At 47.5% G+C, this 22,114-nt stretch overlaps 1 protein-coding gene across 5 annotated transcripts in view; it reads left to right on the plus strand.

Annotated features, from left to right (window-relative positions):
• The window catches only part of KCNQ2 (potassium voltage-gated channel subfamily Q member 2), a 57,079-nt gene that overhangs the window by 26,790 nt on the left and 8,175 nt on the right, over positions 1-22,114 (plus strand). For 2 of the 5 annotated variants that reach the window (XM_042884756.1, XM_042884758.1), the window contains exons 9-14: positions 1,879-1,908; positions 5,619-5,687; positions 7,604-7,633; positions 19,246-19,469; positions 20,183-20,291; positions 20,770-20,901. In XM_042884756.1, coding sequence (XP_042740690.1) covers positions 1,879-1,908; positions 5,619-5,687; positions 7,604-7,633; positions 19,246-19,469; positions 20,183-20,291; positions 20,770-20,901 — 594 coding nt within the window. Of the gene's footprint in view, positions 1-1,878; positions 1,909-5,618; positions 5,688-7,603; positions 7,634-12,474; positions 12,529-19,245; positions 19,470-20,182; positions 20,292-20,769; positions 20,902-22,114 lie in introns of all 5 variants that reach the window. The other 3 variants (XM_042884757.1, XM_042884760.1, XM_042884759.1) reach the window with 3 other exon arrangements.

A 22,114-nucleotide genomic window follows, 5' to 3' on the forward strand; every position in this document is an offset into this window, starting at 1 on the left:
CTGCAGCTTTGTGAGGTTTTTTTGGGGGGCACGATGGGGCGGGCTCCTTGTGCTCCCAGTCCCTATGGTGCAGAGCTGTTGTCCAGCTCTGGGTTGTGCCGGTGCTGATGCAAAATCCCTCTGTGTTACTGGTGCCTTTTAGCCATTTGAATGCATTTCCCAGGGCAAGCATTAGTCCATGTTCGAAGTGTTAGCCAGCCTGTTAATCCATTTTAGAAGCCTGTTGGAATTCACATTGTCATGGTCAGTAAGTTGTCGTTGGATTTGTTCCCAGTGTGTGCCTGATTGGTTGTTTGTTCCCTAAAGGTATTTATGAACTGACATCAAGATTTTGCTTTAAGAAAAAAACAAAACAACAACTCAATGAAACAGAACCAAACTGTTTCCCAATAGCATTAAAACCCACTCATCCAACTCTCTCTGTCCCACCTCTGCGTTGGTTGGGAGCAGCTGCTGAGGGGAGCAGGACCTGGCCCAAAGCCCTCTGCAGAGCACACAATGCCAGCATTGGCTTCAGTGGGCTTGGTCATGGTTATACTGCTCTTGAAAATCCCAAACTTAGCATGCAGCCAGACATACAGGGGCACCCTTTGGCACGAGGATAAGAGCATCCAGTACTTCCTTGGGCATGGGGCTCTCTTCTCTCAGCTTCACCCTAAAACTCCAATTGCTATCTGTGCACAGGTAACCTGATCATCACCTGAGAGGTGAGCCCTGATGGCTTCAGCTCTTTGGTTTTTACCAAGCAAGTGGTGAACTTCTTTTTGAGTCTGGTTTGGATGTGTTGAACTGAAATCATTCAAAATACTTGTCCCCTAATTTAAAAAGGGGATAACTGTATGTTCTGGCTGCCGCTTCCATCTCTCACTTTGCCCATCTACCCTTCCTACCCACTTCTCCAAGCCAGCTGGCATGCACCAACAGCTGCACCCTGAGCCCAGTGCCATGGTGTTGGTTGCTGCGTGCAGCTTAGCTGCAGGCTGTGGTTGGGAGCTGGGTAGGGGGACACAGCATCCCCTCTGCCAGAGGTGAGCTGCAGTCACTGCTGCCTTAGCACCTTTTCTGCTCAACATTGGGCTGCTTGTTCCTCCTAGCAGGAGCCCCATGACTTGAGCTTATGTCTCTTCCCAAGGCACCTTTGAAAAGAGGGGCTGTTTGGTGGGGAAAACTGGTAGCTATGACTTGGAGGAGCATGCGTGTGCCCAGAGCATCACTCAGAGCACTGCAGGAGAGCTGGTTTCTCTCTGCTGGGGAAAATAGGGTGGACTCTGAGAGCATCTCAGCTTGGATGTTGAGATTCAAGATGTGGTAAAGCAAATCTGCAATATACATCTGGCTCCTATCTAAAAAAACAAAACCAATATTGAAAAAGAAAACCACAACAACAACCAAAACCAAACAACAACAAGACCCCCAAAATTACTCTATAATCACTCAAGAGAACAGGATATTGTTTTCAGCTATGTTCATATATTTGCACTAAAAAATAGTTACTGAAATGTCACGTTTCAGTAAACATTGGAGCTCCTTAGAGCCATCCTCCTGGTCCAAGGAGCCCCTGGCTGGTAGCACTGAGGGCTGAGGATTCCTCCCTGAAGATCTCTCAGAGTCCCCCTGCATTTTCCCTGCCCCGTGGTGCCCGTTTGCTTTGGGAGCGAGGTGCCAGCAGCCTGTCTCATGGGTGGCAGTGATGTGAGGAGCAGGGAGCGAGCTCAGCCTGCGCTGATGCTCACCCACAGCCTGGTCCCAGCTCACCTGCTCCCAGAGTGCACTTGGTTCATGTGCTAATTTTCTTTGTTCTGTTTCTTTTCTCCCTCCCTCCATTTTTTTTCCTTTCTCTTATCCCTTTGGTTTTCTTTGGTGAAAACTCTTGAAAAGCACGCAAACGCAAACGTACGGTGCCTCCAGGTATGACATGCATGTGACTCTGAACCGTGTGTCATGTCACTCCTTGTTCTTCGTTTGGGACTGTAATATACAAAGCCTTTAACTAAAAAAAAAAACAAACCCAGAAAGCTCTGAAAGTCAGGTGGTTTTGGTTTTTTTTTCAAAAGAATGAGTGAAACCCCAAACCAGACCGTCCATCCTGCTGCCTGCTGACTAACTCCATGTGCCTCCATACGTGTTTTAGCTATTGGTTTGTACAAGTGTTGGGAAACTGCCAAAATGATGATTTAAGGAAGGAGAATGGGAGAGTGCTTGATAAGCTCGCTTTATTAACGATGATTTCTTGATGGTCTTACCAACCTCCTCCAAATCATACAACTCTTAACAAGAATACCACCCCATTCATGTTTCCATTTCTCCTCTCCCATCACTCATGTTTGTTGCCCTTTCCCCAGCCCTCTTTTCCCATCCATCAGTGTTATCTCAGTGTTGTAGGAGCTGTGCACCCCGGGTATCTCTGAGTCTGCTGCCCTTGCTGGTGTGAGTGGTGTTGGTGGCACCACGGGACACATTGGTGGTAATGCAGAATAAAATTGCAGCAGTGGCTGTGCCTGTTTTTCAAAGGAGAATGGGATATCAAATGTAGTGTGCTAAGCCAAAGTGATTGCTCACGATTTCCCTCAGTAATTCAGTGTGATGCTTGGAAAAGGAGTGTCCCATCTCAGTAGGGTAATTACGTTTTAGTTATTTTTCCTTCTGTAACTGATCCGGAGCCAAGCAGTCATTAGTCCCAGTTGTTCCTTCTGAGAGCTGAACTTTCAATCCAATCAAACAGATGTGTATGTGGCTGGGGTGAGATTTATTACAAACAATATTATCTCAGATTCTGCAGAAGAGAGCAGGTTTTCAGATGATAGGCATATTTTATATGAGGTGGGTACCTGAAGGTGCAGTAAAGGCAATATTTGAAGATGTGGAATTAATGGCTTACGTTTGGAGACTGTGGGCCAAGCTCAGTTCTTAGAGCAGTTTAAATCCTCACTAGGTGCATTAACACAGAAGTGATTTAGTGCCTGATTTGCAAACCTGGTTCCAGTTTTCACGGGTACGAGTTTTGCTGCCTTACTCAATCACACTTACTACTTTGTGTGGTTTATTAACAGCAAATAGCATCCATGATTGAAAGTGTGTGATTGAGTGCACATCGAGTGCTGTCTGGGACAGCAGCCTGCTTTAAGGACTGGGCATTTTTCTACTGCTGGAAGTGAAATAAGAATGCTTCCACTCCAGCTCTTATCATAACATATTTCATAAGTCTCATAAGTATTCCCTGTTATGGAGGAATGACTTAAACTGGAGACAAAGTCATGGTGAGTGTGATAAGCTCCTTGTAGAACTCCAGCACAGCATGGAGACTCATTTTAGTCCTCATCATGGTATCCATGTTCTCATCACCCCCTCCCTCATTGCTCATACTGGGGCTGTTCAAACAAATCATCACCGTCTGTGTGTGTTGTGTGTGTGTGTGCTCCTGTGCTCTGTTGTGTGCTGCTGCCCTCCCTCCTCATGTTGTGGGGTCTCAGTGATGTCCTGGCTGGAGGCATGGTGTCCCCACTGTCCCCAAATGCTTGATCGTTGTCTGTGCTACCAGGAAAAGCAATTGTACCTTCCCTTTGGCTTGGGGAATGGAGTCAGTGCGGTGTTTTTATGTGTGGTCCTAAGAGGTGATGGGTTGCAGTTGGGTGTTCCAGTGGTGGTATGGGCTGTGTGTGCTCCTGGAGCATGCAGACCTCACCCAGCTCCCCTTCACCAAAACATGCTTCCTTGCTGACCAAGTGGCACGAGGACCTGGAGGAGAGAGAGAAAAGCACACAGAGCCCTGAGGCAGCAGGCTTCCCTTTGAGGTTGTGGTGAAGTGATGCAACGCAGAGCATTTTCTTAGGCTGCTTTTGTAAGGGCAGGTTAGGCTGAGCAGTCACTATGGATCACATTTGGGGTCTATATGGGTCTGAGTTGGTGCCCATTTTTATTAATCGTCTTTTCAGCACAGCATTCTTTTCTTCACCACGTGTGCACTGTGCCCACACCTACTGCAGCAGCAGTGAGTCTCTGTGTTGCTTATGTCATCAGCTCTGCATGGAAGCATCTCTGCTGACCAACAAGGTTGTCACATTCTGCACAGTGCAGACCTCAGGTTGTGGGCTAATGCAAGGGGAAAGGTCCTCCTGAGACCCTGAATCCCTCCACGTAGTTAATGGGGATCCGGAATCTTTCTATTTAGCTAACAGGGACCTCAAATCCTTCCATTTGATGAGCTCATGAAGTCTTCAGCTCTGTGACTTGCATCAGAGCCATGCATTTGTGATCCTGGCTTGAGAAATTGAGTTTGTTGCCCTGTGGAGCTCTTTGAAGCAGAGAACTCCATAAAGGAGGGGGAGTTGGACTCAATGGTCCTCATAGCTCCCTTCCAACTTGGGATGTTCCATGATTCTAAAGAAGAATAGTTGTGCACTCAGCATTAAGTGCTGAATACACTTTTTATTTAGCAGTACACTTTGTGCTTGATTTTAATGCACCTCCTTCTCCCGTCTTGGCATCAGTCTGCAAATATTGTGGTGGGTTTGCACAGAGGTGTCAGCCCAGCACTTGCACACTGCTCCAGTGCACAAAGGTCAGACTCCTCCTGACACCTCAAATGAGGAGGATCATTAATTCACCTACTCAGGGCATGCTCGCCTCTGGGTGGAAATGTGCAGAGCTGCACTGCGGAGGAAAGCCAAATTTTCAGCCCTGTTTTTACTCTTTCCTTCATCTTTAAGATTGGAACGTTTTTTTGATTGCCTCAGTTTTCTGAACACTGAATCTGTTCTGCTGATCAGCCATGTTCTTGAGTGTGGGATTTGTGCGTGCGGAGGAAAGGCTTTTCCAGGTGTTGTTTTCCTATTCCTATTAGAGGAAAACTGTGAGCCTGTTGGTCTCTTAATGGCTTAAAATTTGTCACAGCCCTATTCCTTCCCCTTTCCTTCCAGTCCTCAGCTGTAGGTTGGGGGATTTTGAGCAGATTCTGCTTCCATTAAAGCCCCTGTGGCTCCTTTCCCAATATGAATGAACAGACCCCTCCTGGGAGCTGTGCTTCTTTGGGCTGTAGCCCCATCCTTGTTGAAAGCATTGGAGGCAGCTGCTGATTTCGCTTTGCACCCTATAGCACAGCCATGACACGTAGCCCTACAGCAGCATGTGCTGGTAGCCCAGAACAGAGCTTGCAGCAAGTCATAGGGTGAGCCTGAGAAAGAAAGGAAAGCCCCTGGTTCTTTCCTGATCCAGAAAGCCATCATACAGGGCTATGGCTCTACTGGGGGCAAAATCATCTGCAGTCAGTAGAGAACGTGGGGATCTCCACCCAGTAGCGCTCTGCCTTTCCTGGATCACTGCCTCCCGCTCCACCTGACATCCAGCAAAGCTGCCACAACACCCCCATGCTGCCCAGAAATGCTGCCAGGCTCTCATGGTCAGGAGTGCGGGGAAGCAGACACTTTCTCTCTCTCTTGCTGTCCCAGTCTTTTCCTACCACCCTGCTATGGTCATTTTGAGAGCAGCTAGTTCCTGCCCCATTGCAGTCAGTGGCACTGAGATATGGTGAAAGGAGGGGACAGCAGGCAAAGCTTCCAGGAGAGGAGGCTCTGGGGTCAGCTCTGTCCAAACGTTAACACTCTTTTTTTCTCTTCCTGTAGACTCATCCCTCCTTTGAACCAGCTGGAGCTCCTGAGGAACCTGAAGAGCAAATCGGGACTGACATTCAGGTCAGCAACAGAGTTAGGAGAGCTTGGAAAGCTCACACTTCTTCACTGCATTTTTTTTTCTTTTTTTTTTTCTTTTTTTTTTTCCCCCCACATTCCTGCCTTTTGCGTGTCTGCAACCTTGAAGATGTGAGAGGTGTTGGCAGCTCATCCCCACGGGTTGCTCAGCAATCTCCTCCCTGCCCCTCTTCCATGCTGCCCATGCATTTCTTCAGCCTAATTTGTCTCTGGGGTAACGTTACAGTGCTTGGCTGGAAATGCAAAGTGGTACTTTCAGAGGGTCAGCTCAAGGTGGTATTCTCGGTTTGCCTCTGACCTTCCTGTTCCTCACTGCCCTCGGAGGACGTTCAGGCCCACGATGTGCTAATTCATTGCCTACCCTCCATCTTTCCCTAAGAGCAGGCAGGATTTAGTGGTGAGAAAAAGCAAAAGGATGCTCCCTTGGTCTCTCTCCCCTGACTGAAGCACTGTGTCCCAGATTCCCATAGCTCCATAAACAGGTTACAAAAGTCAAAGATCCTGCTGAGCTGGAGCACAGCACGTGGCAGTGGTGGGTCAGACTTGCAGCATTGCTGTGAGCATCCTGCTGTTTGGAAACCGTCCTGCTCAGCGCAGCTCTGCTTATCCTCTGGGTGAGGCTATCAGTCAGCCAGAATCACCACCTTATGCCTGCTAAATTTGCTCTGGTGAGATAGCAACAATTGCCTTATAAGCCCAGGCATCCTGCAGCTTCAGTCTGCACTCAGGAGTGATCATTTCATGTATTTTAAGCAAGGTGGTTCACCCCATTTGGTGACAGGGGCAGTGCAAAGCCCTGGGGATAGAAAGGTGATGCTGAGCTGGTGAGTTGTGGGTGGGACAGCACCTGCCTGGGCTGTGACCCTGCAGAGTGCAGGGATCTGGAGACCCACAGACGGGTCAGACTACAGATTGAGTGTGAATGTGTGAGGCTGGGGCTGGGCTGAGCACAGAGCAGGGGGATGAAGGCATTTTTTTTTAGACTCTTCAATCCAGTTTGTCCCCCCACCCCCAATAGCCAGCTGGTGCCTGGAAGGAACCAGGAGATGCAGACCTTTACACTGCTGACACTCACTGTCTGCTCACTCTCTTCTGGAGCTGCATGGATGAGGCTGTTCTTTCAGCCTGGTGTGAAGGAGGTGTGAGTAGCTGAAGGCAGGACATGTTTTCCTCATACTGCAGGGAAATGCAACCAAGTGACCAAGTTGGTCAGTAAAAGGGAGACTTCTTTAGTGCGGCCATAGGTTGGCTAGTGATGTTGTGCCTAGCCTTTTGCAGGTCTTCACCTCACTTTGTCCTCAAGGTCCATGTTTTTTTTCAGTGCAAGTGGTTTGGGATCTCAGTGGGAAACTGCATGCAAGAACTGTGGTTCCCACTCCCTCCACAGAGCCTTTGCCAATGACAGAAAGGATGGCTGAGGTGGAGGACCTGGGGCCAGGGGTCCGTACCCCCTCCCAGTTTTTTCCTATTGGCCAGGAGGGAAAAGCAGGTACCCCAGGCTCACAGAAGACGCTCCAATCTATCCCTATGTGCAGAAATCACTTGGGAAGGTGCTTTTCCAAAGGAAGGAGCTGCTCTCTGAGCACACAGATGTCCTCCTTTCTCACCCACATCACACGGTCCTGGGGTATCTGAGTCATGCATAGGCACAAGGATGGGTTGGGAGCAGTTGTACAGCCCTGTGCATTGTATGTGTCTTCTCTGAGGTTGTGTGAGTCTCCAGTGATCTCCTGTCCAGGACAGAAACTCCAAGATTGAAGTACTCCTTTCCCTCTCTTCTGTCCACAACTTCCACTTAGTTGTACTGTTTGGTATTGTCTTTTCGTTATGTTTTAACAGTGAAGCAGCAACATCTGTTGCCACCTGACACCATGCTAATGTACTATTGCTTCTGTTTAAAGGAAAGAGCAGCAGCCCGAACCATCGCCAAGGTCTGTATCACTGCCAACACGCCATCCCCATGCATTACCTGTAGATCTGTGTGTGTGTATGTATGTGTACCATGTCGTGGCACCATCGAGGGAAGCATCCTAGGTATTAATGTGCTTTTTCTGTGCTGTGGCAGTCCAATGTATCTACGTGTAATGCTGGACCTTAAATCATCTCTCCTTGCAGTCTGCCTGGGTGGCTATGAGGATAGTGAGGCTGTGGGGCAGAGGGACAGCAGTCGGTAGGGCTGCAGACCTTCATGTGGGCTGACAGCAAGGCTTTGGTTGACGCTGCTTTTTTTTTCCCCTTTTGTTGCTGGAGTTGTAGCTGGAATGGTGTAAGAGGGGCTTCAGGTGTGCCAATGGTGGTGTTGCTTTGTCTGTGCCACCACCATCCAACGTGGAGGTGACTTTGAGCACAGAGCCATCGCCGTGTCACCAAGGTGGCATCTCCCAGGCACGGAAGGGCTCTCTGGCATGGCACTGAGCTGCATGGCAGAAACAGCCCAGCCCTGCCTCGCTCTCTGAGTGATGCCCAGTCCCTGCCCTGCTTCCCTTCACGTGCAGAGCGTGCTCCGCTGGGTGCCCTCTGGACGTGGTGAGCACCTTCCAAGGCCAGCCAAAAATCTGACCTGAAGGAAAGTTTCTATCGCTTGATATGTCCCAGGGAAAGCAACAGGGCTGGTGTTTGGGATGCTTCTGGGAGACTTTTCGTCCTTCTCAAACTATTGAATTCTGGGATTTCTTCCTCTTTTTTTTTTCCCCTAGTTCTTAACAGAAGTAATTTTGGGACTGAATCTCCATATTTTATTTTATTTTATTTTTTTCTGAAGGACCAGGATGCAAAACTGATGATCTGTGGAAATCATCTGCTTGGCTTTCAGGTCTTCCATCCCATATCTCAAAACTTAGCTTAAATATTGCAAATATTGGAAAATGCATTTTTAGTGGTCTGGCATTTTGCAGATGAAACTTTCTGCTGTACCTTTTAGCTTATCAGAGGCCAGAAACTAATTTTCTCCTAGCACAAAATCCAACCAAAGATGTCTGTGCAGATACAGCGCCAAGTAAAGGAAAGAAATTTCATCCTTCCTTTATTCCCCCTACTCCTCTTTTTTTTTTCTTTTTCCTGTATTTCATTTGAGCTTTTCCTTTGCAAGCAGAACCTCCATAGCACTCCATCCACTCCCTGCCAAATGAATCAAATCACCAAGATCATGTTTCAACGAGCCAGAATGTCTCTTTTTTTCCCCACTCAGGGTCCCAGTTGGTGTGGTGAGAACAAAGGCAGCCTCCATTCAACTTGATTAAAGCAGGGAAATACTTTCTGGGAGCAGAGGAAGGCTGAAATCTTGTTCACCTGCCCTTGGTATCAGGGACTGCGTTGTCACAAGAAATCCCTGCTCAACCCCAGCACCTCCATAGCTGGAGAACTGTGAGGACCACTGTCCTTCATGTGGTCCCAGGTACTGGTCTTCCTTCTGCAGGCATCTCTGTCCTCTTGCACCCCTCGTTCTCACCAGTTAGCACAGTAAGTTAAATGATAGCATATTTCTTCACAGAGATTGCAGGTTTTTCCTGTTCAGGTTCTACAGTGCTTTCTTAGCCTTATGCCACAGAAAGAAGTAAAAACAGCCTTTCGCTGTCCTTATTGAAAGTTTCTCTTACTATACATGGCTCCTTCATCAGGGTTTCCTGCTCCTGTGTCCATTTCCTGCAACAATGCTCTTCCACGAAAGATGCTAAACCTTGAACCCAGGCATTCTAAAGCTGAGGGTCTGTGGCTGCCATATGTGTGACAGTAGAGGACTTTGCAGATCGCTCAGTTCAGTTGCCAGGGCAGAGTCAAAGTTCTTTCCATCTCTGTTTTATTAGGACAGTATCACTTCTCCCTGCTCCTGCTTTGCCTTCAGGAAGGCATGTTGCACAAAAGTCCATATATTCAGGGGACCCCAAATCAGCTGTTTCTCAAATAAAAGTCTCTGGGGCTTTCACAGTGACATCCCAAATCTCCCATCTGCTTTGATTTTCAGCAGCCCCACTGATTCTTGGTGTGTCATCCTGTCCTTACAGGAGTGCTCTCATCTCCTTTGCCATTCCACCCAATGGTGTATCTCTAGCTCTGCTTTGTCTTTGGTGATCATGAGTTTGAAAACTCCCTGGCTGAGTCACTTCTCCTAGCAGACCCCAGCACTGCTCTGTTACTGCTTTGGCAAGTGAAGCATTTTCCCCTTTCTATTTCCATCAAAGTAACAAAATGTCCAGTCTCCCATCTGGGCACAGCTGGATCTTCTTCCTATTGCAGCTCTTTGTAGGAGTGGCTGATTTCCTATATCCATAACCAATAGAATACCAGGACATCCTTACGGCAAGTAGCACAGAAATGGCTTTTCTGCTGTGTTGCATCTTCCAGCATTTGAAGTTGGAGTGGAGATGCTGACCCAGCTTGTGGGAACGTGCTGTGCAGAACTGGCCAGTCCCTGGGATCTCGCAGTTATGCCCTCTGCCCCCTGTACTGCTGTGGCTTTGCTGATTTCTGTTGAGATGGCACTGGGAGATTGGCAGCCTGAGCTGGGAGGATGTGGGGGTGTGAGCAGGTTAGTGAGGTGGGGACTTGGGGTCGCCTGGAATGATTCTGGTGGCCTTTGGTTGGGTCTTGGTGTACAGTGGGACAGCCATCAAGGAAACAGGTTATGATCCCTCTCTGTTATCTCTGTTTTGTTCTCCACCGTGAGCTTTTCTGCATCCATCTCTGAGCACAGGGCAGCCACATGCTGACCTGCTGCAGGGGCAGGAGCTCAGCTCCCATGGCACAAAGCTGGGCTGCCTGGAACAGAACAGACTCTGGCCTTTTGCTACGTGCCGTGGGCTTCTTTGCCATTTTTGTTTTCCTTCCATTAAAAAAAAAAAAAAAGAAAAAAGAAATGCTTACAGAGCCTCCTCTACTGGGAGTTGCTTCGGGCTCTGCACCAATGGTAACCTCTGAGTCCACAGGGTCTGGGTCACAAATCCAAGCTCTCCAATGCCATGCAAGGAGAAATTTGATTGCTCCTTTCCTAGTCATGTTGAAAATTCACTTTGATTTTGTCATCTGACTGTAATGTTCAAAAGGCAGATGGGTGGTTAGCCAGGGCTGCAGAGGCTTTTGTGGAAGAGGTGTGCTCCAAATGATTTGGATCAGAAAGCGTATATGACTAGATTTGTTGGGCAGGAAACTCAGGATGAAAGAACTGGATGATCACAATAATCCATTAATATTAGAGAAGAAGAAACAGAAAAATTCTGGGAAGCTGGGAAGCTGAAAGTCAGATTACTTTGTCCAGCATGAGTTAAGTTCTGTAGGCAATGAGAGGAACCTCATTGGTGGTTTGTCCCCAGAACCCCATTTGGTGGTCCTCAGCGGTGGTTTGTCCCCAGCCCTAACGAACTCAGCAAGATCTTGGCCATCACGTTGAGTGAACGCTGGACTGGGCCACTCTGTAATGTGTATGTATATCTGTGCGTATATCTCTCTTTATCAGTGTATGTACGTGTCTGTCTGAGATGCACTCTACCTCCATAGCTCTGCTCAGGGCTATGATTCAGGCTTTAGGACGCAGTAGAGGATGCCTTTGGTTGACTCAGGGGACCCCTGCTCTTGCCAACCCAGGGTTGCTGACTTTAACCTGTTAAACTGGTGGCGGAGACTCATGCTGGGACCGACAGTAATCTGGAAATAATCAGTTGCCTTTCAGGGAGCGGATTATTTGCACAGAAGGAACGGCATCTTTCCATAGGGACCCTGAGGCTCTGCATGCTCAGCGCCCCACAGCCGTGCCGCGATGCTCAGCCCCTGGTGGCACCACCACTCCATGGGGACATGCTGACCCATTGTGAGCTCCTGGGGCATCCTGGGGACGTGGGGTCCTATTGTGAGCCCTCAGCAAGGAGAGGGCTGAGCTCGCGCGGGATGCGGGAGGAATTCCTGCACGTCCCTCCTGTGCCCATTGCTGAGCTCAAGGCTGATGTGAGTGTGGGGCTTTGTGCCCTTCCCTCCCTCAGACTGCCCATGAGCTCAGCTGGGACATCAGCTTTGGCTGCGTGCAGGGCCACCTCGTCAACCTGCCGCAGGCAGAGGGCTGCTCCATGGCACGAATACCCCTGTGGTGGTGGGGATATCAGTGGGCAGCACTGGGATGGGTCCACAGAGCCAGGAGCTCCCCAGAAGTGACAGGGGACGTCCAAGGAGTGGGCAAAACTCGGTGCTGAGCACTGATGTTCAGATGGCTTCCCATAAGGAACTGCACCGCCCTCTGTTTTAATCTGTGTATTTTTTTTTAATGCCAGGCTTAAGCTTATACTATTAGCTGTATGAGAAGTGCAAATAATCCACAGATGAATTAGTGTTCTTGGTGGTACATGTATGTGTATTAGAAAAAAGAAACTAATATATTCAAATCTTTTAGATGTTGCTGGGGGAAATCAGTTAAATTTTTGGCTCTCCATACTTTAGATAATCAAAATATGGTATTTTTTAAAAATCTATTTAGAGGAAGAAGAGAGTACTTTTTGTTTCCAGTGCAGTTGAAAAAGATCTTCCTGCCGGATTCGTTCAATTGCAGATGAACTGATGCCACCAATTCAATGCAGAATGTGTCACGTCTGGTAATGACATTGATTGATCTCAGCAAGACAAATTTCAGAAATGCCCTTGATGTCTTTTTTTAATGTAATGCTCAAGCATAACAATCCTGTCATGGACCTGGCCCTCAGATCACCTGTCTTTAAACCCCGAGTCAGTAATCAAAAGTTTCCTGTCTGGCATTTGCTTCTGGGTCTAATTTTTACTCTCCCCTCATTTCCAGTAAAAGCAAACCGTGCAGAGAGTCACTATGCGGATGCTGCTCAGGAAACTCTAGGTACCACGGGAAATGCGTCGCACGGAACTAATCAAAAGCTGCACGGCTCATTCTCCCTCTACCCTGCTACCACCCGTTCTGATCACTTCTCTGCTTAATAGAGGTACTAGATGAGTAAAATAAGGCGGAGGAATCTCCCCATTGCTCAGAAATCAGAGGCTTCCTTGTCTGCTTACTGTGCAGAGCAAAAAGAGATGAGGATGGGGAATTTGGTCGGGGCTAGCAAGCCAGCGGCTGCTCAGCAATGAAGGAAGCCAGGAACTGAAGTTTAACAACAACAACAAAAATAATTTTAAAAAGTGCTGAGACCCCTTCCTCCCTATCTCTTCATCCCTCCTCAGGGTCCAGAGAATCCTTGCAAATTACATTACACTGAATAGCAATATGAAGTTAGTAGCATGAGAAATACCAGCTTCCCACCTTCAGCTGATCACCGTTCCTTTGGCTTTCTGATCACTGCAAATTGACCTTGCCTAGTCATGTGGCCTTTGGAAGCCATGGCTTGCCTATCTAGCACCTCTACTACGCAGCTAGAGGACTAATCTCAGCCTGTCCCACCAGATGTAGGGATACGGGTTCTCCTTAGTGTTGACATTGACCTTGTGAATGGTTTCTAGACCCAGTGGGGAACAGACAGCTAGAGCAGAGCGTTTGGTACAAGCAGTGATTTCATCGTTTCCATCCAGTTGACAATTGCTAGGCGGCTTCAGAGAATTCCCAATGAGCATCCCTTAGTGCACCCATCTGATGGCCGTGAGGGCACACAGATCTCTGTATTATATTCCTTACGTATAAATAGATCTACTTTCACACCTGCACTGAAGGAGTCTCTTTCCCTGCCCCAGACACTGCTTTTGGCAGCAAGCGTGCACCTTCTCGAATTGCCCAGAGTTTGCATGCTTTGAATGCTGGCAGGGGAACCCCCTCAGCTCTTCCCCCCAGGCCAGGCAGGCGGAAGTCCAGGAGTGGCACTGAGTGATGCAGCATGTTTGTGAAACTGGATTTTTGCATGCTTTTTTTCTGGAGTCCGTTTTAATTCTCAAAATCACCAGTCTCTGTCTCCTTCAGAAAGCCGACAAACTGCGGTTAAAAGAAACAAAACCAAAATACATGTCTCTCTGATTTTCTCCATTAATCTTTCCAACTTGTATCTTTTCCTTCCTTGCTGTTTTTTTGGTTTTTTGTTGTTCCTTTTCTTTTCTTTGCTGCTGGCTGTTCTTCTTGTGTGTCAGACTAGAGGCTAAGTGAGACGCATGCCTGAGCCTTGCGTGTACCAGAAGCCCAGAAGTAGCGTGGTAAATCCCATCTCTGAATGGGTAATGAAGAGTCAGGGGGCATGGTTTAGTTTCATGGAAGCAGTTCCTGGGTATATAGCCTGCATCTCTGAGTTAGCCTCACTACGAGTTTGGTTGGTACTTCAGCACTCCTAGAAGCTTATCCTTGAAACGACTGGTTTCAATACTGGGTGATCATCAGATGCACAAACAGGCAAAGATTTGCTTAATAGTCCACCTGGAAAATGTACCCTACCTTCCATGCTGCTTGCATTTGCCAGGTAAGGCTGTTTTATCCTTAGAGGACGAACCATAATGCAGGGATTGCCCTCAGAGAACGGCTCCTTCCATTGCTCAGTGCTCAGGTTGGTTTTGGCGATGGTTAAAACAAGCAGCGATATTCGTAATGCTGTCCTCTCACCTGTCTGTGTCCAATTCTGTTTTCTGGAAAATCAGCCACTCTGATCTTCATATCTTCCTTGCATGTCTTTCTAGGCATGAATTTTGAATTGGTAAAGCCAGTATATGTTTTTTTTCTCCATTTTCTACTGAATTCTTTCCTGCTGTGGTCCTCATTTCATCTCCCCCATCTTGAGTTCTGTGAGGGTAAGGGAGGATGAAACAAATTGTTGCCTCAGGATCTTCTCAATCCATTGGACACCCTGCAGAGGGGGATTACAGACTGTGCTTCTTCCAGTCCCAAAGGACACTTGAATTTTGGAGTAGCCTCAAGGGCATCTTTACTGCCTGCATCCATCCTGAGTATAACGTTGTGCACTCTGTGCTTTAGTAAGACTATATGTTAACCCTGGAGGGATGTAAAAATAATGTTCATGTCTGGATTGCTCAGCCTTAGGGCTGCACGCTGCTAGGGGCAGGCACCAGCACATCTTCAGTGCATCTAAGGCTGAGTGCTAAGGAGCTTAACCTGAGATACATATCACAAAATAACAGTGAACAGCGATGCAGTCATGGGAAATTCGGTGTAGGTAAATTAATAGGAAGCTCCTCAGGAGCCAGGGCATTGTAATGTGCTGAACCAATGATTTTAGTCAATAAATGCAATGATGGGAAGGGAAGGAATCTGCAGAGCCTTTGACTGGATTGCGGGTCTGGTGCAGTGTTTTTTTTAAAGTCTTATATAAGAAGTAATCAGCCAGGTTCAAAGATGCAATCTAGCTGTTTTGTGCTGCTCCTGAAATGCAAAGCAGCTGAGCTGGCAAATTGTTGGAAGGCACAGGACGCGAGCAGTTTGACTTTTGCCAGTGCTCAGCATCAGTTTGGGAAAAAACCCTTTTTGTTTTAGAAAGAGAGGGGTGACAGTATAGCAGATGCTGCAGAATACCAAAGACCAAGGTTAATGGCATGTGGCTGGAGCTGATGTCCCTTTGTGGTGGTTCCAGCCTTTCCAGCTGTCATTTCAGTGACCTCCTGCAACCCGAGTCTAACACTGTGGTTTTGTATGAGGAAGAGAAGAGAGGTTAAGTCCTATTTTTGATAGGACAAGAGGGAATGGCCTCAACTTGTGCCAGAGGGTGTTTAAATTGGCTATTAGGAAGAATTTCTTCTCAGAAAGAGAGGCAGGAAGTGGCGGAGTCACTGTCCTTGGAGGCCCCTAAGGAAAGGGTAGATGTTGAACTTAGCAACATGGTTTAGTGGGCAGTATTGGTGGTAAGCGTATGGTTGGACTTAGGTGACCTTAGAGGTCTTTTCCAACCTTAATGATTCTATTCTGTTCTATTACTCATCAAGGCATTGGTCATGAGCTGATTAGTTTTTTTGGTTTGTTTCTTTTCTTTGTGCTCTGCTTCTAGAAATTCCATTCTTGGGGCTGAATTCACCTTTGCCATGGCTTTTCTGAAATCACTGGGTATGAATCAGGCTTGAGCCTGCTCCTCTGATATTTCTGCTCAAGCCATGGAGAGCATTGCACACACAGACGTGTTCTTTGCTGGAGTCCCCAGTGATCCACAAAGGCTATCATTCACTCTGGGCTCTGCTGCCTGCTTTTAACAAGCTCTTTTCAGACACCATGAGCTCAGTGCAAGCTGTGGGTTGACAAACAGTCTCATTTCCCAGCAAGAGATGACCTCTTTCTCCTGGCCATAGCTTTTTCAGGAGAACGAGCCCTGTTACTGGTTGAGCTAGTATGCAGTGATGGATTTGAGCCCACGGCAGCCTAACTCAGCTTGGCTAGTGTTTGCTGCCTACAGAATGAAATAAGAGAATGAAACAATTGCTCAGGGATAGCTTAAAGTCAACAGCGAGAAGCTATAGGTGATTATTTACATTGATCCAAAATTACTGCTATTGTTACAATCCACATTTTGAAAGCTACTGATTTAATACCATAGAATACTGTGGATTGAACCCCTTAGCAGAGGGTTTTGGGCAGGAGCTCCTGCCCCCAGCATCCTATGGAGGATGGATGGCAACTCATCTGAAGGTCACTTCTCATGCATTTTCTTGCTGAGGGCGTTGGACACAACTGAGCCTAAATGCAAAGCCTGCCAAAACAGTGAGCATCCTCCTGTTGGCTGCTGGGGCTGCAGTGGGTCCTGCCTCTGGGGTGGGTCCTTACATGTTCATCCAGCATGGGCTCTTATTTTTCTGTCTGGCAGCAGAGAAAAAGTCAGTTCCGTTTGTATATTTTGTTCAAGTCAAGCCAAAAGCTGAAAGTCTTACAAATCTTCCCTGAAGGTAGAAAGGAATTTTTTTTTTTTTTTTTTTTTTTGGTCACTGAATATGCTTTTAATGAATGTCAACCTAAAGTTACTGCGAAGATCCCGGAATTAAAGCACAGCTTGTGCTGCTGTTACGACTTTCCAGAATCCCTGATCAGAAAGCCATAATTTTCTCTCCCTTCCCCCTGCAACAAGCAGTGCTGTGTGCTCACACTGCTCTTAGCCGTCATCCTTACAAGCTCTGGTTCATGTTGTGTAGGGCTGGATTCCTGCTTCCCCGTGTTCATGTCATGTTGGCCACTGAACTGAAGCTATTTGCCATCTGCCTGAGTTCCACCTGAATAGCACTTCTCTGGGATGCTGTGTCACCGTGCATGACTTTCAGGTTGAAGATGATGATGTTGGGCTGGCTGGCAGCTCGCAGCTCCCTGTGTGGGTGTGTTTCTCCTGGGCTCTTTCTCACTGCTCTGCAGAGACTGTGATTGCATGGAGATTGCAGGGGTTGTTCCCAGTCACGGAACTGCATGGCAGAAGGAGGACTTCAGTGAATCATTCGTGTTGTTTCGTGGGTATAGAAGAGGAGCCCCCAAGCAAAGGCCCTGCTCGGCTCAGTGAGGCGCTTTGAGTGCTGAATGCTGGTGCTTTGCTGACTCATTTGTGTAAAACTTCTTCTAAAAAGGACCGCATAGGTCGAAGCATTGGTACTACTGAAGAAACACAGTAGATCCCAGGGACGTTCCTCCATAAAATCAACCATGATACAGAAACAAAAATCCGATTGGCCTTTTTAGGATCGAATGGCAAATAGGGTTTCAATCTGGCTTCTCATGCACGAAACACAGAACTGCCTTTTGACGTCTGGCTGTGTGCGATGATATCAGTAGCATCAGGAATCTAGGCTTACAAACAGAAAGGTGTTGGGGCACATGTTTGCTCCCAGAGGGGTCCTAGCTCCGCTCTGATTTTCAGCTGCACTCAGCATCTGTGGGCCCCTGGCTTTTAGGTGCACTTTGCAGGTGCGCCACATGAGGGATATGAATTCTCCTGTACCTGTCTATGCAGTTTCACAGAATTAAAAATGAATCATTAATTGAGTTAATTCTGCCTTTTCTACTTGAAACTTGACGTGAACGTGTTTTGTTTGCATCTCCCGACCTGAGATTGCAGCCCCATCCTGCACAGGGCACTGCTGCCCAAGCACCTTTCTGCCCAGGTCTGTGTTCCGTGTCTCACAGTGTGGAGTGACTTTGTAAAAATAGCACCTTCTTATTCAACAAATCTGCTCCCTGCGTGTCTTGAAGTCACATCTTCTTCCTTTTCTGACAAAGCCACGTGTCTCGTGCTGCAGCTGGGGAGGGAGCTGGGATTTGCTTTGCTTCAAACGTCAGCCGCCAAGTTCTGGTTAAAGATCCTCTGGTTACAGGACCTTATGCTAGGTGTGAAGGCAAGTAGGGCTGTTTGCTTCTGAATTTCAAGGTGGTGCTGTGGAGAGACAGGAGAAAAACAGACCTTTGGTTGGTGCCCTAGAAACCCAGTGAGAAAATGAAAATTCTAGCAGTGTTCTGCCTGCAAACAGAGGCCGAGTGTTTGCAGCGCGATAAGTGGCTGCTGCAATGGTACAGAGTATTGGAAAAGCTATCCTTAGTTTTATTCAGTTTTGCACTGCTTCTTTATGAAATATGAGCTCCATGCAAAATGCCTTGCACTGGTTGTCTGACCTCTATTTGTATACTTGAATAAGCATTGCTATTCAGAGAATATCAAATCATCCCAAACTGTTTGCAGTTTGGCTCCCCCAAGGTTGTCTCTAAGCCTTTTCGTAAGGATCCATCCTCGCTTTTTGGTTTGAAATCGTGATGTGAGAATTTTGTCCTCTTTGCTTGGATTGAAGCTTTTAATTACCGATCTCGGAATGTGTAAAATAATGAAAGCTGGCTCAGCAGACTGCTTCTCGGTGAGATCATCTCTTCTTCTCAGAGTGATCTTTTTGCTTTGTTAACAGAATAGGACTCTGATAGAAAAACAGCAGTTAAGTGCCGTATTTTGAGGTTGTGTGTTTTCCTGGTGATGGTGCCTGTAGCAGACCTGTAGCTAGGTCGTAGTTAGCTTGTAGATTAAATCTTCATAGGATATAAAGGACTTGCATGTTTCAGTATTTACATATGTGACTGGGCAAAGATGAACTCTCTGTGAGATATATAAGGGGCACCTTCTGTTTTAGGAGGGGGAAAGACAGAGTCTAGTGAAAGAGGGGCAGATCTGAGCACCAGGAATGAAGTGTTTCCAAGTGAAGCTAAACACTGAAGGCCAAGGCTTTTTTCTTGGTATTCTCTTACTGGATGTAGGGCTTCGAAAGGCAGTTGTGAAAGAAAAGCTTCCTCGCTCATGATCGGAGCCGATCAGTGATTTAAGGACTCATGACCTCATCGTTAACGTCATTCTGTCCCGCCAGCCCTGGCATCCCACGAGGGGCTTCTGTTTAAGTCCATATTATTTTTTCTCTCTTAAAAATCATTCCCATTTCACTCATTACGGCGGAAACATTTCTACAACGCTTTATTTAAAAAAAAAAAAAAAAAAAAGCAATAACGAAATGAATATATATTTTTTTAAAAAGCCAACAGCAAAACTACATCTCACTGCTGCTTGGAAGTGCTCTTGGTTTCTAAATGGCTGGTGGGGAAGGACTGCGTGGTTTCCAGAATGACTCCTCCTGCTGTCTCCTTTTTGTCTTTGTTTCAACGTGTTTCTCTGAACAGTCAGAAGGTCAGTTTGAAAGATCGTGTCTTCTCCAGTCCCCGCGGTGCTGGCACCAAAGGGAAAGGCTCTCCACAGGCTCAGGGCATCCGGAGGTCCCCCAGTGCTGACCAGAGCATCGAGGACAGCCCCAGCAAGGTGCCCAAGAGCTGGAGCTTCGGAGACCGCAGCAGAGCCCGGCAGGCTTTCCGCATCAAGGGAGCTGCATCGCGGCAGAACTCCGAAGGTGTGGCCTTGGGGTGCTCTGTGGGATCCCAAAACCCCATTCCTCTCCCTCACCACCCCACATTAAGCAATCCTGTTAAGCAGACCTATTTGGTGGCAAACAGAGTTAAGTCCAGCTGGTGACCTGATGCTAGTGGTGTTCCCCAGAGGTTACTATTGGGGCCAGGTATGTTCAGCTAATCTCTATGGATGATTTGAATGAGGGGATTGAGTGCACCCTCAGTAGGTTTGCAGATGACACTGAGTCGGGAGGAAATGTTGATCTGCATGAGGGTAGGGAGGCCCTACAGAGGGATCTGGACAGGCTGGATCAGTGGGCTGAGAGAACTGGGATGGTTCAGTCTGGAGCAGAGGAGGCTCAGGGATACCTCATAGCTCCCTACAGTGACTGAAAGGAGGTTGGGGCTCGGCCTCTGCTCCCAGGTAACAGCAACAGAACTAGAGGTGATGGACTTAAGTTGCACCAGGGGAGGGCCAGGTTGGGTGTTGGAAAAAATTTCTGCTCCAAAAGAGCGGTGATGCAGTGGCACAGCTGCACAGGGAGGTGGTGGGGTCACCATTCCTGGAAATGCTTAGGAAATTTGGAGATGTAACACTTGGGGACATGGTAGAAGTAGGTCAACAGTTGGACTTGATTTTAGTGGTCTTTTCCCTGCCTGGCCCGACTGGAGAATGCTAACACACTGCTCTTTATTCCTGCTTTTCCAAACTCAGAAGCAAGCCTGCCTGGAGAAGACATTCCTGATGAGAATAAAAGCTGCAACTGTGAGTTTGTGACAGAAGATTTAACACCAGGACTGAAAGTCAGCATCAGGGCAGTGTGGTAAGAGAGGGAGAAGGGGAAAGAGGTTTGGAAACATAAGCGATAGAATAAAATGAAATACAAAGTCCAAGCAAATGCTGAAATGCCTGTGTTGCAGGCTGCTTTTCCCCTGGGTGGCCTGCCCTCCTTCACAGAAAATTCTGCCAGAAAGGGAATTTTTGCTGAGGGAAATTAAAAATGCAGAAACAGGAAAATCCCCTGCAGGGATGCATCCAAGCAATTGCTCTCACTCGCTCTGAGATTTAATGCTGACATTTACAAAAGCAGTGTGGAGCGGAGACGTGCCCAGCTGATAGTCTGGAGGTCATCGGTGTCCCCTGGTGCTCACAGGACTTCAGCCCCCACCAGCCCCTTCCCTTCTCCTATTGCCATGTTGGGCACAGTGTGTGGATCTGCTCCGGTTCCCTTCCAGCTCCCAATGGGTTTTAGATGCCACCAGACGAGTCAGGGACTTTATTTTTCCTTCCCTCTCTTGCAGCATTATGCGATTTCTCGTCTCCAAACGCAAGTTTAAGGAGAGCCTTCGGCCCTACGATGTGATGGACGTCATCGAGCAGTACTCAGCTGGCCACCTGGACATGCTCTCCCGGATTAAAAACCTCCAATCCAGGCAAGAGACCCCTCTGCTTGCTTCACTTTGCCCCTGCTTTTTGTTCATCACACAGATGTTGCCATGAGAGACACTTTCCCTTGCAGCTACACCTTAATCTTTTTCCTCCTTAAGAGAAAGTTCAGAGGAAGCATCGCTGCATGTGGCTGGGACCCATGGGGATGAGCAGGACTGAGCACACGCACAGCAAGCACTGGGGTTATGCCATTACATCTGCCTCTTGTCCACCTCAGGACAGCTTTGACAGTTCTGAACTGGATTTCTCTCTTTCCCCACACACAGAACCCATGACATCTACAGCTCACCTCCCTGCAGGTATTTCTTTAGGAGTTTCATCCATTTGCACCTTCCAAGGCCCCTGTGCTCCATGCCAATGATCAGACCCCTATCCCAGGCAGGTCTGTTGGTTCAGCAGAAGTGGTCACAGCTCTGCTGATCACAAGGACACCCAGAGCAGGAAACAGGGTTTGGCATTGAGCTGTCTGTGGTCAGAGTCATTTACCATTTACTTTAACAGTTGTATAATGAAAGCGTTTCCCTTGTTGACTGCAGCAGCCCAGCTTCTGCTGGAAGCCACTTGGGGAAATTTTTCCTTTAATTTCCAGCCCATTTTGGTTATGAAAATCTGCAAAAAAAAAAAAAAAAAAAAAAAAAAAAGTTTTCAGATATGCATGCAGGAATAGAATAGAATAGGAAATTTGTCTTATGTAAAAGAGGAATCTCTCTCATCCTAATCTCTCAAAGACCCTTTAACTCTGCTATTTCTGATGCTCACGCAGTGGAGCTAACTTTCTCAGTGTTGCTGCATGCTGTGCATTTCCTATTTCCAGCTCTACTGTCAGAAGGTAAATTCTCCCTTGCAATGAAAATTAAAATATCCCAGAGAATTTCCTCTCTCTGAGCCTCTCGCCCCCACTCAGTACAAATTCAGTGATTATGAATCTGAGATGCACAGCTGAATCTGGAGGGGGAAGAAGAGGAGGAAGGGATTGATATTTCCCAATCTGAATAAGCTGGAACATGAAACTGCCTCTGCAGTGGGGAGTGAGCCATTGGGTTGGCATCTCTACTGGCTCCAGGTGGGACACCTGAGTGCTCAGCCCCCAAAACAATGCCATCTGTCCCCATCAGTTCTATTGGCATTCCCCAGTGTGTTGCCAAGACAAAGTTGTTGTTTTTTAGGGAGATAAGGAACTGAAGCATTTAAAGATGA

The sequence above is a fragment of the Lagopus leucura genome, unplaced genomic scaffold (genome assembly GCF_019238085.1).
Source record: "Lagopus leucura isolate 7727_CA_CO unplaced genomic scaffold, USGS_WTPT01 Super-Scaffold_100045, whole genome shotgun sequence".
In the NCBI taxonomy this organism is placed as follows: Eukaryota; Metazoa; Chordata; class Aves; order Galliformes; family Phasianidae; genus Lagopus; species Lagopus leucura.